This window comes from Montipora foliosa, chromosome 14 (genome assembly GCF_036669935.1).
Source record: "Montipora foliosa isolate CH-2021 chromosome 14, ASM3666993v2, whole genome shotgun sequence".
Lineage (NCBI taxonomy): Eukaryota > Metazoa > Cnidaria > Anthozoa > Scleractinia > Acroporidae > Montipora > Montipora foliosa.
In genome coordinates, this window is record NC_090882.1 from 20,168,998 (window position 1) to 20,183,997 (window position 15,000).

General features: G+C 39.0%; 2 protein-coding genes across 2 annotated transcripts in view; one reads left to right on the forward strand and one right to left on the reverse strand.

Annotated features, from left to right (window-relative positions):
• Window positions 1-12,244, reverse strand: part of LOC137985241 (serine/threonine-protein phosphatase 4 regulatory subunit 4-like) — a 27,701-nt gene extending 15,457 nt beyond the window's left edge. The window contains exons 1-12 of the mRNA XM_068832799.1: window positions 11,953-12,244; window positions 11,783-11,856; window positions 10,154-10,256; window positions 8,379-8,526; window positions 8,110-8,183; window positions 7,162-7,268; window positions 6,767-6,874; window positions 3,000-3,121; window positions 2,767-2,889; window positions 2,073-2,185; window positions 1,244-1,324; window positions 1-109 (exon numbers count right to left, since the gene is read on the reverse strand). The exon at window positions 1-109 is cut by the window's left edge and continues 11 nt beyond it. Of these exons, the coding sequence (XP_068688900.1) occupies window positions 1-109; window positions 1,244-1,324; window positions 2,073-2,185; window positions 2,767-2,889; window positions 3,000-3,121; window positions 6,767-6,874; window positions 7,162-7,268; window positions 8,110-8,183; window positions 8,379-8,526; window positions 10,154-10,256; window positions 11,783-11,856; window positions 11,953-12,042 (1,252 nt within the window). The 5' untranslated portion in view covers window positions 12,043-12,244. The remainder of the gene's footprint in view (window positions 110-1,243; window positions 1,325-2,072; window positions 2,186-2,766; window positions 2,890-2,999; window positions 3,122-6,766; window positions 6,875-7,161; window positions 7,269-8,109; window positions 8,184-8,378; window positions 8,527-10,153; window positions 10,257-11,782; window positions 11,857-11,952) is intronic.
• A 48-nt stretch (window positions 12,245-12,292) lies between these two features.
• LOC137984242 (uncharacterized) overlaps window positions 12,293-15,000 on the forward strand; it is a 15,587-nt gene continuing 12,879 nt past the window's right edge. Inside the window, exon 1 of the mRNA XM_068831360.1 lies at window positions 12,293-12,595. Coding sequence (XP_068687461.1) covers window positions 12,512-12,595 — 84 coding nt within the window. The 5' untranslated portion in view covers window positions 12,293-12,511. The remainder of the gene's footprint in view (window positions 12,596-15,000) is intronic.

A 15,000-nucleotide genomic window follows, 5' to 3' on the forward strand; every position in this document is an offset into this window, starting at 1 on the left:
CACATGCTATAGTTCTTCTGACCAGGGCATGGGGATCCTCAACAAGGGAATGAAATGTGGCAGCCAGTTCAGCTTGAAAGTTGTGAGCACCACAGAACAACAGCATGGCCTTAAAACAGAGAAACAAAACAAAAAAATACTTCAATATGCGATGCAACTAAGAACGCTTTCCATTTGACAGAACTGACGGGCCAGACCGGGCATTCAATGGAAGGACTTACTCTACGACGCATTCAACTTAACACACTTCGAGGATGATATATACTCCCCTAGAAGAATGTGAGGGATTATCATGCAAGTGTTAATTCAATTTGTTGCATTTTCCTTGCAAGTTATTGGAAAATGGAATTAAAGGAAAGTGCTTTTAAAGAAAGAAACTTTATTTAAGTGTCTAGTTGTTCTAGCGCTAGAGCACTAATTGGGGACACTGTAAACTGAAATTAACAATTAACACAAAGCAAGTCAAATGGTGGTTTTTGAGGAGAGAGGAAACTGGAGTACCCAGAGAAAACCTCTCGGTGCAGAGTAGAGAACCAACAAGCTCAACCCACATATGATGCTGGATCTGGGAATCGAACCAGGACCACATTGATGGGAGGCGAGTGCTATCACCACTGCGCCATCCCTGCACCCCCTAATTCACAACAAAATGCAAAAAACTTTAACTACCAGTAATTACTAGTTACACACCAGTATTACTATACAATGATTTATGCATACTGTATGCCAGTACGTAGTATGTGCAAGAAATACATTTTGTACAGTAGGATTGCTGAATTACTCTATTGCTTCACAAGTTTGTATGTCAGTGTGTTGGGAAGAGGCCCTCCCAGGGGGTTTCGGGGAACAATGGAACATGGCTAATTTGAACTGGGAAACCCCTAGGGGAACCCCTAGGGGAACCCCTAGGGGAACAGGGGAACAATGACAAAATATCTTGGGAAAAAGGGAACATAAACAATTTTAGGGCTAAAAACACTGGGAACAAGTTTGAAAGTAATTTCAGGAACAAGGGAACACAAGCAAATTTATAAAGGAAACAAGGGAACAAGGAGTCCCCCCTTCCCCTGGGAGGGCCTCAGGAATCGGCGTTACAGTGGAGGAAGACTAGGATGTGGTAACAACAGAATTTAAAGAAGAGGAGATGAAGGGCACTTTCAGAGGCAAGCAGGGTCATTCGGTAGAACACTTGTGCTCTGAATAGAACCTGTAGACTCCATTGTGACAGTCATCTAACACTCACTGGGAAGTTGAATGCACAACATCTCCGACATTCTGCACCAGGATCATCATCAATGATTGTTGCACCAGACAAAACAGAGCTCTGAGGGGGAAAAACAAGGAACAAGACCAAGGTCAGAATAGCCTCCTTTGTAACCATTAGGTTTGGTTTGGAAAGTTTCAGATTCTCTTATAATAATATTGATTGCTATTTACCTAGACTTTCACTCAACAAATCGAGCACTGTGATTGGTTGATTGTTTGTCACATGCCCCTGATCAAATTTAAATATATCCAGATCAGGATACAGTTCCACAATTTTTGCCCACGCTGGATTTTTGGTCGCATTTGTTGAAGGGAAAGTCTAAATAAAAATTACATGACAAAGAATTTAATGTCTGGTCCCTCCAGACTCTCAGGACTATACATAAAGTGTATATTATTGAACTCCCAATCATACTAATGTTAACATAGAGCTATTTGAACAAGCCAGCCATGAGTTACAGAGTCAGACCAAAAAAATTATTGGTGCAAAGAAAGGTAAGTACCTGAAGAGCTGTCAACAGCTGTAAGCAGCTGGGTATTTTATTAAGAAAATCTGGTGACTTAACATTTCTTAATGCCTGAAATGTTCAATACATTTTACCTAACCACAGTTAATAACAACTGGCTACTTTCTTCCTCTGAACTGCATGCACAATTTAAGCCTAGCAAAACCTACAGAATGTCAATAATGTTTATTTTGGGTATTCACTAACAATGCTTGGAAAAAGTTGGCCCTGACACTGAAAAGATCATGGCAAATTAAATTAAAATCACAGGTCTGCTGCAAAATTCAATATACTCTGTACCTGAAGAGCAAGGGTGACACTGCCAACTCTGTTATTTTTATTCGGGTTGCCGCAGATGCTCATCCTTTTGTAGAATTCCAAAAACCATCTCTTCTTGGTGTCATCCAGGTTGACTAAATTCAAGATAAAAAAACAGTTAAAATATTATTGATCATGAGTTGACTATGCAGGGGTCAATAGGTTAACCAGTGCTTAACGACATAAACCTTGACAAAGGGTATCAATCTCAGCTTGACCTTATATGGTAAATGATTGCGCTAAGCGTTGCTAAACTAAAAGTCTTTTGTGGAAAGTTTGGATCAATTCCGACGCTTAGAAGTACAAGAAAAGGTAAGAAGTGATCAAGTTTAGTGATGAGCCTGCGTCTGCCTGACCACCAGTTATTACAAAATATCGCATCTTCATCACGTTTTTTTCGATTTTGCTCAGATTTTCTCCCTGGTTTTTGCTCGTATTTCGTGCTTCCAAACTTTTGGAGTTAAAGGAATTTAATAAAACAAAAATATTATTCCATTTGTGCTTGTTGGATATGAGACTGGTTATTGCCAACACTGTGCTACGTGCCTCGTTGGTTATTAACCATCTTGTATCCAACGCGTGCTCAAGAAATAATTATTGTTTGACGCTGGTCAAACAAGCCACCAGCATCAAATCTTATTGAAACCATTGCTTAAAAAAGAATCCTTATCCTTACCTGACAAGCCATAGGACAGTTTTCCAAATAGCTTGGCTACTGTGAGAAGTGATTCTGACTTCTCCTTGGGAATTTCATCACAGAATTTTTGAACCAAAGGGACAATGATAGCTGTACAGGTATCTAGCAGTTAAAAGGGAGATATCACCGAAAAATGTTACGTTGACCCTCATCCACACAATGCTGACCAGCAAAAAATAATATACTGTTCTAGCACTGAATATAATCTTTACCATCATCCAGCAAATTCAATAAATTAGTGATTGTTTGCAGCCCTGCTAATCTCACACTTGTCTCCTCGTCATTTGTGAGCTCAACCAGCTCTGGGATTATTATACTTTGCGTACTTTCCAGTCTGTGGGAAATAAACAGAGAACTGTTTTAAATATAATTTCTTTATAGTTTCAATCTCCTACATGAAGATGTTTGCATCCATGAACACCAAAGTATGGTGACATTATTGCAAGAATAAATATAACAATAGGGTTACTAAAAACAAATTGCCATTTTGAGACGGCAATACCACATTATATTGACGGCTAGTTGGGAGAAAATATATTCTGTATTGGGCTAAGTCGCGAAGCGACGGAGCCCAATACGGAATATATTTTCTGCCAACGCTGTCAATATAATGTGGTATTGCCGTCTCAAAATCGCAATTTGTTTGTATCGCGATCCATCATTTATAAGGATAAATAAAACTGTAAACTACTCAACCCACGCCTGATTGAAATTTCAATTTCTTTCTACCTGCGAAATGTATTTGTTTGCGTACGTCAGCAACCCACTTCAGTGCAACGACGTCAATTTCAACATTAGAACCAATCACAGGCCGCAAAAGTGAGACGGCAATACCACGAAATATTAACGGCTCGCGCATAGGCAAAACTATAAGAAGATCGCGATACAACTTGGTATTGCGGATCACAAATATATATGATAATCAGACATCATCTATTATATAGTAGTTCCACTGTCTCATGTAAAAGCATGTACAGGGTGTGACTACATGGTTTCAAAGGTTTCCCACGTGTTAGGGGTTTCAAGATTTCAAAGGTTTCACTGGTTTCATGGTTTCAAGGGTTTTGTGGGTTTCTTTCTACTTTTTGGCTCAAGATGTGTTTGTGCTTCTGCACGAACTTGCCACCACAGACTGCGAGGATTCATTGTCACTCTTGGATTGATTGGATTGTCCATCTCCATTATAACAGGCTGATGTTCTTCAACTGATGTAACCTTGGGTTTTGCCCCTAAAATTGATGACACTAGATCTAAAGGCTCTCCTATTGGCATGTACATGTATAACACTACGAATGGTAGAAAGAACAGCAGATCAGAACAAAAGGCAAAATGGTTAAAGATCCTCTGTGCACTTCCCTTCTGCAGAGATGACCAAGCATTTGTGATGTGCACTTCACATACGATCTACACGATTTCACAAGATGGTCTAGATAATAATTGAGAGCTCAGTGAATTGCTTCCTCTGGCAATTAACTGAGCATATTGATGATACTCCAATCAGGCCTTCTGATATTACGCGATGGTGTGATTTCGCACAATCGACCTCAAATCGCATTCGATCGCACAATTCACGAAAAATCGCATAATTCACAAAAGGACGCACAAATTTCATAAAATGAAACATAAATCAACACGTTTCTTAGAAATTCCTGCATAAATACGCCATTTTTAAGATGATTTATCTTGGAAAAAGGCTAAAAAACCTTTGTCACCTTCGATTTTGTAAACATTCGAAGTTCAAGGCTTTATTTTTCATGTCGGGGACCTGGTGCGAGTCTCCTTCTATTGGTGCAACACAAACACGCACTTATATACACACCACTGAAATGACACAGTTGCCTTCTCGTAGAGAAGAGATTTGTGAAAAATAAGCGAAGTTGTAAATTTTTTGGCAAAATGTAGTTTCTTTTGTTGAAAACTGATAAAAACTTACTCATGGATAAGTTTGTTGTGAAAACGCTCGCTTTTTCTTTGATGAAGAAGGAAGTTCCCACCTTCCGCCCAATCTGACAGCTCACGGTCGAGCAACAAAGTACCTCACAGGTACGCTCCACGTGGACGATGGACTGATGTTTTTCTGGTCGTGCAATATTAGGGCCTTTTATATGAGAGAAAATAAGCCGCGGCTTACTCTGGCCACGGTGTACAAAATACGCAAAAGGAACTATTTATACGAATATAAGCCGCGGCCAGAGAAAGCCGCAGTTTATTTTCTCTCGTATAAATGGGGGTATGGCCCTATTGTGTTTGACCATCTTCGGAAGTTGGTGGTTGACAAGCACCTTGATCATTCATTTGGCATGTTAGGTGTGTCCTTTCAACTTTTGACGTGGTGCACCGGTAGTGCAGAAGACCTCATTTTTTTTTATTTATCCCAACTAATGTCGATTGAGATACATAATTACTGTTCCTTTGTGTTCAAAATGTCTTTAGGACAGCAAAAAAGTCTTTTTTTTAACCTGAAACATTATAAAACAAGCTTAAAATTGCTGAGCAAAAAATCGCATAATTTACATTATTTATCGCATAATTTGCCTTTCTAATCGCACAATCTGCCCTGAAAAAATCGCTTAATTTGCATTTTTTAATCGCACCCTAGGGTGTGACTACATGGTTTCAAAGGTTTCTCAAGTGTTAGGGGTTTCAAGATTTCAAAGGTTTCACTGCTTTCGTGGGTTCCATGGTTTCAAAGGTTTTGTGGTTTTCTTTCTACTTTTTGGCTCAAGATGTGTTTGTGCTTCTGCACAAACTTGCCATGACAGACTGCGAGGATTCATTGTCACTCTTGGATTGATTGGATTGTCCATCTCCATTATAACAGGCTGATGTTCTTCAACTGATGTAACCTTGGGTTCTACCCCTAAATTTGATGACACTAGATCTAAAGGCTCTCCTATTGGCATGTACATGTATAACACTACGAATGGTTGAAAGAACAGCAGATCAGAACAAAAGGAAAAATGGTAAAAGACCCTAGAGCCGTGCACTTCCCTTCTACAGAGATGTGCACTTCACATACGATCTACACGATTTCAGAAGATGGTCTAGATAATAATTGAGAGCTCAGTGAATTGCTTCCTCTGGCAAATAACTGAGCATAGTTTATTGATGATACTCCAATCTACAGTATATCTGGAGTATCCACCTTTGTGCTGGCATTATGCTGAAACAAGTGGTACCATGACACCGACCAAACCAGTGAAAACATGACACCCACTAAACTAATAGAACCATGAAACTGCCAAAACCATGAAACCCACGAAACCAGAGAAACCCATAAAAACCATGAAATCAGAGAAACCATGTAACCAAGAAAACCTGGCAAAGCGTGTCATCACACCCATGCTTTTACATCAGTCAGTGGCACTACTATACAATAGAGGGATGTCTAATTAGCATATGTTTGTGATCTGTAACACCAAGTTGTAACCATTACAGTGCAACGCGCCTTATCGTGGCTACCCAACAAACTTTCACATTTGACAACTACGTGTAAGTACGTCAACTCAACAACCCATGCAAGGGTGTTCTACTTACAACCGTGCGAGCTTTGTAAGGAGGGGTGACTGTCAATCAAATTCGCACACCCTGATTGGCGTATAAGTTTTAAACAACTTTGTTAGGTGGCCACGGTAAGGCGTGTCACACTGTAATAGTTTGTCGTGACAACAATGAAGATGAGAATGGTCCATATGATAAAACTAATGATAAGCGAGATAATGACGATAGGGAGGATATTTGCCCTGCCCCCTTTAACGATAATGGTGATGAGAATGGGATCAATAATGATGAGCAAGGAGGTGAGAGGAAAATTGAAATGCAAATGACGACAACATGGATAACGTCAGCTACGTCAATGATGATGATTTGGAAAATGACGGTCTTGTGTGAAAAGCATGGTGGAAATAGTGGTGTGGTCATAACATCAGTTTCAATCAAAACTACTTGAAAACAAAACTTAAGGAACTTCGTCTTTTACCCAAGTGCTCTGGCAATGGCTTCCAACTGTTGGCACATGCAACCTCTAACTTCGTAATCAACATCTTGACACAATGACGCAACAAGTGCCATCAGCTCCTTCTTTATCCTAAAAGGGCGAAAAAATATCAAATAAAGGGACACAAAATAAACTTGTTCCTGGATTTATTATGACTTTCAAAAAAAAAAGCTCTCTAATTGGACATTTGCATGATGACGCCATTTGACTACAAGTACCAGAATCCTTCAGGTTTCGCTTGTCTCATGTTAATTACAGCTATTGTTATTTTTACCCCACTGGGAATACAAAATTTAAATATGAAAAGAAAAACAAACTGGATTGTGGTAGTTGTAGTCAAATGACGCCATCGTGAAAATTGCCTATTATCTGCTTACCAGTATGTTTCAAACTTCGGAGCAATTTTTCCAAGTAGTCTACAACTAGCAAGCCTACAGTTGACTGTCTTGGAGAGCTGGCCTTTCGAGATGGCAATACCAAGAATCTGTAATAATAAAATAAAACAAATATATAATAACAACTGCATCACATTATGAAGGTAAGATCGCTGAGATATCTTGAGGCTTCCACTGGAGGCTCACCGGCAAGCCATACCATATTAACCCCTTGCACCTGGTACTCACCACACTGACACACAGTGACAATGGGCTGGGAAGGAATGCAAACTAAGGTTACTGAGCCCCAGGAGAATAACATGGCCAGCATGATTCCCTCCTGGCCGGTCCAGAACACCCATATGGGTACTTGAAAAAGACAAATACATCAGTGGTCACTCCAATAATAATAATAATAATAATAATAATAATAATAATAATAATAATAATAATAATAATAATAATAATAATAATAATAATACCAACTTTATTCATTCAATTATTCAATTGATACAATGAAAGGGAGAGATACCAGAGGGTATCCGCCCGGAAATTATTGATCTAGAGTCGATTTTGAGGATCAAGGGAGGAAACCGGAGTACCTGGAGATTCACCCTCGGAGTCAGATTGAGATCAACTGAAACTCAGCCCACATATGACCTCCAGGCCAGGGTTGAACCTGGGTCGCAGAGATGGGAGGCGCGGTTGATGACCACACAATGTTGTTCATTGTTCATAAACAGGCCACTGACTACTACCACATTTTGTTGTCAACTTAGATCAATATTGCAGTGAATTGCATATACACTTCTGATTAACCCATTGACTCTTGCGGCATCTGAGGTGTCAATGATTTAAAGATCATGGATATTTCAAACAACTTAGGCAAACAGAAAAGGCATGAAAATTTCATGTTGATAACTGAATATTATACTGAAATGGCATGATTACCTCTCTTTTGATGACATCTTTAGGAAGAAAATCAATGGATGTGAGAAGAGTATTGAGCCAAGCATTTGATACCACTGAAATTTCAAAGACAAAAATTTTAAAATATGCCATCTTTGTATTTTTTTCGTTAAATTTAAATAACAAAATACGAAAAAAAGTAATAAATTTTAGATTAAATTACAAGAACAAGCTTTCCATTCTGTGAACATGTTCTTGAAAACTCTACACATCATAGCATATTCCAAATCTAAAGGTTGCTATTGTCTTACCCACATCCCTGTTTTCAATGTTATGTAAAATGATAGGAAGAAATGACGATGCAAACATGTAGGCTGGTATTGTTCCATTCTGGATGACACCTGAAAAAGACTTCGAGGCTTCCAGTTGGACATGAGAAGGAGCGATGTAGAGGTATTCCTAAAACATGAATGTAAAATAATGTTTATTCTTCTACCCTAGGCAAGACCCGAACCCAAACCATTCAATCCGGAGTCAAGCACTCTTCTTCTACACTTATTTTACAATAATAAATTTAATATGTACCATAAAACAAGTACAAAACAAGTCACCCAATAACAGTGTTCATGTGTGATGATGTCAGTTAGCTTGTCTGCCATTACAAAAAGACAGTGCCATTGAATAACAGAAACAAACTACAATTTCATGGTCAAATTGGGATATTCATGAAAATAAAACAAAGTGTTCCTTTGAACTATTGAGGCACCTTTGATAAAATGTCTCTTCATTTCATTCACAAACTGCTGGGGGTCATAGCTTCTGATGGCCTTTCATGGAACGCACACTGTGAGTATATATAAGACAAAGCTACCAAGCACCTCTACGGGTTGAGGATTCTTAAGAAAAGTGGACTTTCACTTTCCGACTTAATATCTGTATATTGCAGTACAATCTGCTCTGTGCTTGAACATGTGTCCCCGGTATGGGCGGCACTTCCAGCGTACTTAACCATTGACTCCCAGGGGTTCCCCATTGACGAGTAAAATCGTCTGGCGTTAGACAGAGTAAAATACTCTGGCATTAGACAGAGTAAAATACTAAGTCTGGCCGGTTTCAGCCGGTTTCGACGTCAAAGGGTTAAGTGACCTTTTAGAACAAGTCCAGAGAAAAGCCCTGTATATTGTTTTCCCTGATTGTTGCTATAGCGATGCACTTCATCTCGCTGACCCTAAAACTCTTAGCAATAGGCGACAACAGCCACGCATGAGTCTTGCAACGAACTGTCATGTGTCAGAAACACTTAGTAGTCTCTTCCGGGTTCTGATGGTTTATTACCACGGTTACAATTTACGCTCAAGATCACAATCGTACCATGCCTCTACTGGCAAATGCAAAAGACTTAATGATTTTGTGACTGTCAAATTTCAAAATGTGTGTCGCGACTGCCCCCTGCAATTCAGTTGTTACTGCAATAGGGTTGAATAAAAAATTGATTGATTGATTGATTGACAAGGGTTAATTAACATCTAACTTCTGCTTCACTACAATAATGTCAAGTAAAAATTGGAAAAACAAAACAAGGTATTATGAGCAGAGTCACCTTTTCTAAATGTAACCCTTTCTAAAAATGCTCAGCTTTTGTGCCAACCAAAAGCATCTGGCTAATTACAATATGTGACTCTGTTATATATAGCAAATTAAATTCCAACAAATTTTAGACATGATCTGCCTGTGGCAGCCCCTGTAATAATCCAATTTCCCAAGATACAGTAAATATACACAAGTTCACCTGCAACTGATTTGTTGCAATCACTTGTTTAACTAAAATGTTCTTTCTGTCGCTGCATAATGTTACTATTAAGAGGTGCAAAGGAACAAAACAAGAGGCCAAACTGACAGATCAAACTGTTCCAGGAAAGCTAGAATGAATTAATTTTAATTAAATAACTGGGGGGAGTTGATGCAGACATAAGAGCCCTCCCCTTTGACTTAAGTGTGAAGGGTTTGATTTCAAGACTTTGTGTAAATATTATATACAGATCAAGTTTGTTGATTCTCGACTCTTCTCCCTGTAGATTCCACTTACTCGCAGAACTGGCACGACTCTTCTATTGACATCAGCACTGCTTTTTTCCAGAAGTCTGGTCAAGTTGTTGATAATGCTGAGCTTTTGAATTTCCACACCAGAACTAAGAGATAAGATTTCATCAGATAAATTGGACAGGATATTGTGAATTAAGATGAAATAGACCTCTAGCAGTCCCTTTTGAGTCAGTTGAGCCAGCTGCTTTAGTCATGCAAGTCAGCCAATCAGCCAAGGGGATACAATTTGCTCTCTCTCCATTTTCCTCTCGGCTCTTTGGCTCGCTCGTGTGACCAAAGTGGGCTGTTAGCAGTCTAAATGATTGTTGAGAATCTCCTGCTTCCCAAACCAGACTTTCCTAAATGCCAGTTCAGGTGGAAGATATCCTACACACTGCTGTTACATGTACCAAAGTGGCATTCTTGCCACTATTGAACTGAGGCAATGACTTTTATGCCCAGAGAACAGACGAGTTTCATTGCAAAAAGACAAGTCCTAGAGGACGTTTTAGAATCAGATTGACAATTTAATACAACTGCAAAACTGTATTACTGTTTCAAAATTTCAAAAATTTCTATGTTTCTTCTGTGTTCTGAAATAAAGCCAAGATCAAACTTGAGTGCCAGGTTGGTTGCACTGATAATGCACAGCTTGTAATAATTTTAAAGAAGACAGAAAATACACCTCAAGCCAATGCTGGAGTGAAAATTGGCAAGAAAACGAATGGAAGGTGACAAATGCAAAAACTACTTGTGGGAGTTTAACATTTAATACAAATAAAATTGTTTAGGTTGCTCAGCAAAAAGATTTTCTTCGACTGTCTAAAAAAGTACTTTAAAAAATTACTGCACGTAGATATATAATTCATAGAAACGTCCTGATGTTTCGTTGATAAGAAACTTTAATAGATAATGCACGATACCTTCGAGTCATGATTAAGATCATTTTTGCTTCAAATACAGAAACTGTATACACAGTCTGTACACACGCAAATTGCCTAATCGATTTTTAACCAGCAGATGGTCAACACTTGGCTCTCAAATGTCATGCAACATTTTCATGTTATTTGTTAAATGTTGATAAAGAGCACCATATGTACAGCATAAACATAACCAGACAGTTCGAATATTTAATATGGTCTAGTTTTTTTTTATATCAAATATGTGATGCAATTAACGGGTTTGTGCATTTCTGTGACAAACAAGTTCGTAAACGACATAAATATGTCATCACTCCAAATAATCATTCATTAGAAAACGTGTAAAATTGTACGCTTCAAAAAAATACAGGTACACCTGCTAAAATGCACAAGAACGAACTTCGTTGAAAGTCTTAGTCGGTAAAATTATTAATCTGTCTCATAACAACAATAATCCAGCCAACTAAATAAAATCGACCATCGTCTTAATTAACGCTAATTTACGTGTTTACGGATCGCAACGGAAACGTAGAAGTCGAGGCCGTGGAAAGGAAATTATGAGCTAACATTGTAGCGTCTTACCGCGTCCCGCAGCCCAACCTCGTAAAACCACGCATTTATTCAAAGTTTCGCAATTTTCAACAGAAATTTAATTGCTGGGATTACCACAAATTAGAGTCTCTATTTCTGAGTTCTAATCAGTGTACACTCACCTCAACAGTAGCACGGCTCGCTCGATGTCATCAAGATTTTCGTCAACAGTGAGTCTCTCGATTTCTTCTTGGGACTACCACAGGTTGAGAATAATATGGAACCGTTAGCATATACCAGAAATCAAGACCTATATTAGGCCACTTATTGCAACAGAAAAGTTAATATTGACCTTGAGTCCTCGTATGGAACGCTCGGAGCGTAGCTCTTCCACATCTTCCTCTCCCAGGGGCACACCAACAAAAGCTCCAAGGCTGGCCATCTCACGAACGATTACAAAGGCAATACGTCCAGTTCATACTGGACTGCATTGCAGCTCCACAAAATATGCCTCTATGTTCCATTTACTGTCACTTTCATAGGTAAAAATCCTTTAAATTATTCAGCTAATTCATCTGTTTTCAAAGTTCATTCACGGTTTCGATTCTTCGAGTAACGAGTAAACTTTACGGTACACAACTTCCCATCGTCCCACGCGGGACAATTACCAACGATCAAATATTGATTTTCTCATTTACGACAGTAATTTATTTATTTTTTACCCTCGTTAGACACAAAGGTAAAGTCGTCGTAGTTATTTATTGAAAGCCATGCAATATTAGCCAGCATGCTAAAAGACTTTTTCAAAAAGTCAATATTTGGCACGTGAACTTTCGAAAAATACACCGCGAAAGTACTTGTGATCAAACCGATTTATAATCGATTCTGTGGTCGGGGTGTCGTACTCCAAGATGGCGTCCAAAACATGTGTTCTTTGCTCCAGACTGTTAAAAGTTCCTCTTGTAGTCAATATAAGGGCTAGAAAGTTTTCCAAGGTGAGCTTAAAAAATCCTTTAACTTTTGAATAGTGAAAGAAATGAAAATGCATCGGAAAGAGCGGAAGGGAAAAATTAGTAAATAAGAAAGCTGCTGTGATTTCAGGAATGTAATTAAGCTTAAACGCAAGACTTAGTTTGCCTGGAGCGAAAATGACACTTCAATGTGAACTACATAGACAATGACAGTTTGTAATTTTTTTGAAGTATTATCATACCTTGTAAATACATATGCCTTTAAGGACAGTGCCTACTAATTCAAAGGTATTTTTGCGCGGTTTACTGAATATGCGGGAAAAGCAGATCTCAACAAGTGTTATTAAAATCCAAAAAGAAAATTGGGGGTAACCGCGCATTTTTCAAAGATAATTAATCAACAATATTAGCAAAAAGCTTTAAAATACAAAGCAATGTACATGTGTATGGCGTCCCTTTCCAAATTAAAGCTTAATTATCTCTGAAAAATGCATGGTTACCCCCAATTTTCTTTTTGGATACCAAGAGCACTTGCTAAGTTCTGCTTTCTCGGCATAAATTTAAACCGCCAAAAACATCCCTGCATTGGTATTAGCACAACTGATGGGAAATCCGAGTATCTGGAGATGCGCCGAACGTATGCCCAAGAACAATAGTAGGAACCGTCCTTAAAGATCCCCTATTTGAAACTCTGGAATATTTTTCTCTTCAGAATGAGCAGTGTACTGGCTGGGCACATAAAAGCGGGTTGGTGCCAACGAGACGCTAAAAACGTTTGTTTAGGCCTAATTAGGCCTAAGGTTAGCTCAACAACAACAACAACAATATTTTATTAACTCACACTTAGACTAATTACAAAGGATTGTTATATACATTACAAGTTAATTAAAGAAAATAATTAGGAAAGTATGAATTACGAATGTTTAGGATACTTTCTGTATTGATGAAACAATGACCTGCAACCCACGACCTGCGACCTGCAAATTAGACCCGCCGATGATTTAACCCATTTACTCCTCAGGTGCTGTAAGATACCCCCATTGACAAGTAAAATCGTCTAGCGTTAGACAGAGTAAAATCTGTTAAGTCTCGCAGCCAGGGGTCATGAAATGGGTTAACGAATTTCAGGCAAAGTGGGGGTGTAAGTGATCACAGAGAAAAGGGGTTAAAGTGCTAGTTACAATGAAAAAATCAGGTCTCATTTTTCTTCACATTTCGAAAGTATTTGTGATGATTGCTCAAAAGGCAAAATTTTTTGTAGTAATTTCAAGAGGTAAAGGTAAGGTTAAGTCTGCTACAAGCCTAGAAGGCCCACTAGGCCGGCACTTATCTCCGGTTTCTGTAGCATAAAGCGACTAGGAGAATTTTTACTCCCCCCTGGATGGGATGCTAGTCCATCGCGGGGTTACGCCCAGCATTTTCGCCGGTACCCATTTATACACCTGGGTGGAGAGAGGCACCGTGAGAGTAAAGTGTCTTGTCCAAGAATACAACACAATGTCCCCGGCCAGGACCCGAACCCGGACCACTCGATCCGGAGTCGAGCACACTGACCATGAGGCCACCGTGCCTCCCAATTCCAAGAGGAAGACTATTTATTTGAACTCCACATTTAACAGTGCGCCATTACTTGGTGTGGCTCCGACTGATAAGCTTTCAGTGATCTGGATCGAGGAGAAAGTGATGTCATTTACTCATTGGCTTAAAAAGGCAGTGTGTAAATGCACCTTAATCAGTATACAGAACACAAATTTAACATTCTGAAAGCCAAACACGCTCGTGCTGCATACTAATTAAGCCCCATTCACACTCTGCATTTTTAAACTAGTGAGTAAATGATGTCACTTTCTCCTCAATCCAGATCACTGAAAGCTTATCAGTGGAAACTGCACCAAGTAATGGCGGAGCGTTAAATTAAAAAAGTGGAGTTCAAATCAATAATCTTCCTCTTAAAATTCTTATGGTGGGAGGTGCAGTGGCTGCATGGTTAGTGCGCTTGACTCCGGATCGAGTGGTCCAGGTTCGGGTCCTGGCTGGGGAGATCATGTTGTGTTCTTGGGCAAGACACTTTTTTAATAGGGACCTTAAGATCTACGACGGCGACGTCGACAAAAAAGGCACCTCAAAATAGAACTTCACTCTAGTAAAAGTCTTTCGTGATTATTTCATCACGTTCACTTCGTACAATGTGGGCGAAGTATCCTAAAAATAAATTGGTACGAGCGATTTCAGACTGAAAATAGAGAATGAAAGATTCTTTGTTGCATGCTCACGTTGTTGTCAAAACCTCAAATTAAGTGATTTCACGTTGTCGTCACACAGAGAACCGCAAAAATATGAGCTAAAATCCGTGCTGCACGTGCAGCATGATTATTTATACTCTTTTAACCAATGATATTGTTTTGTGGCGTTTTCGTCGACGTCGTCGT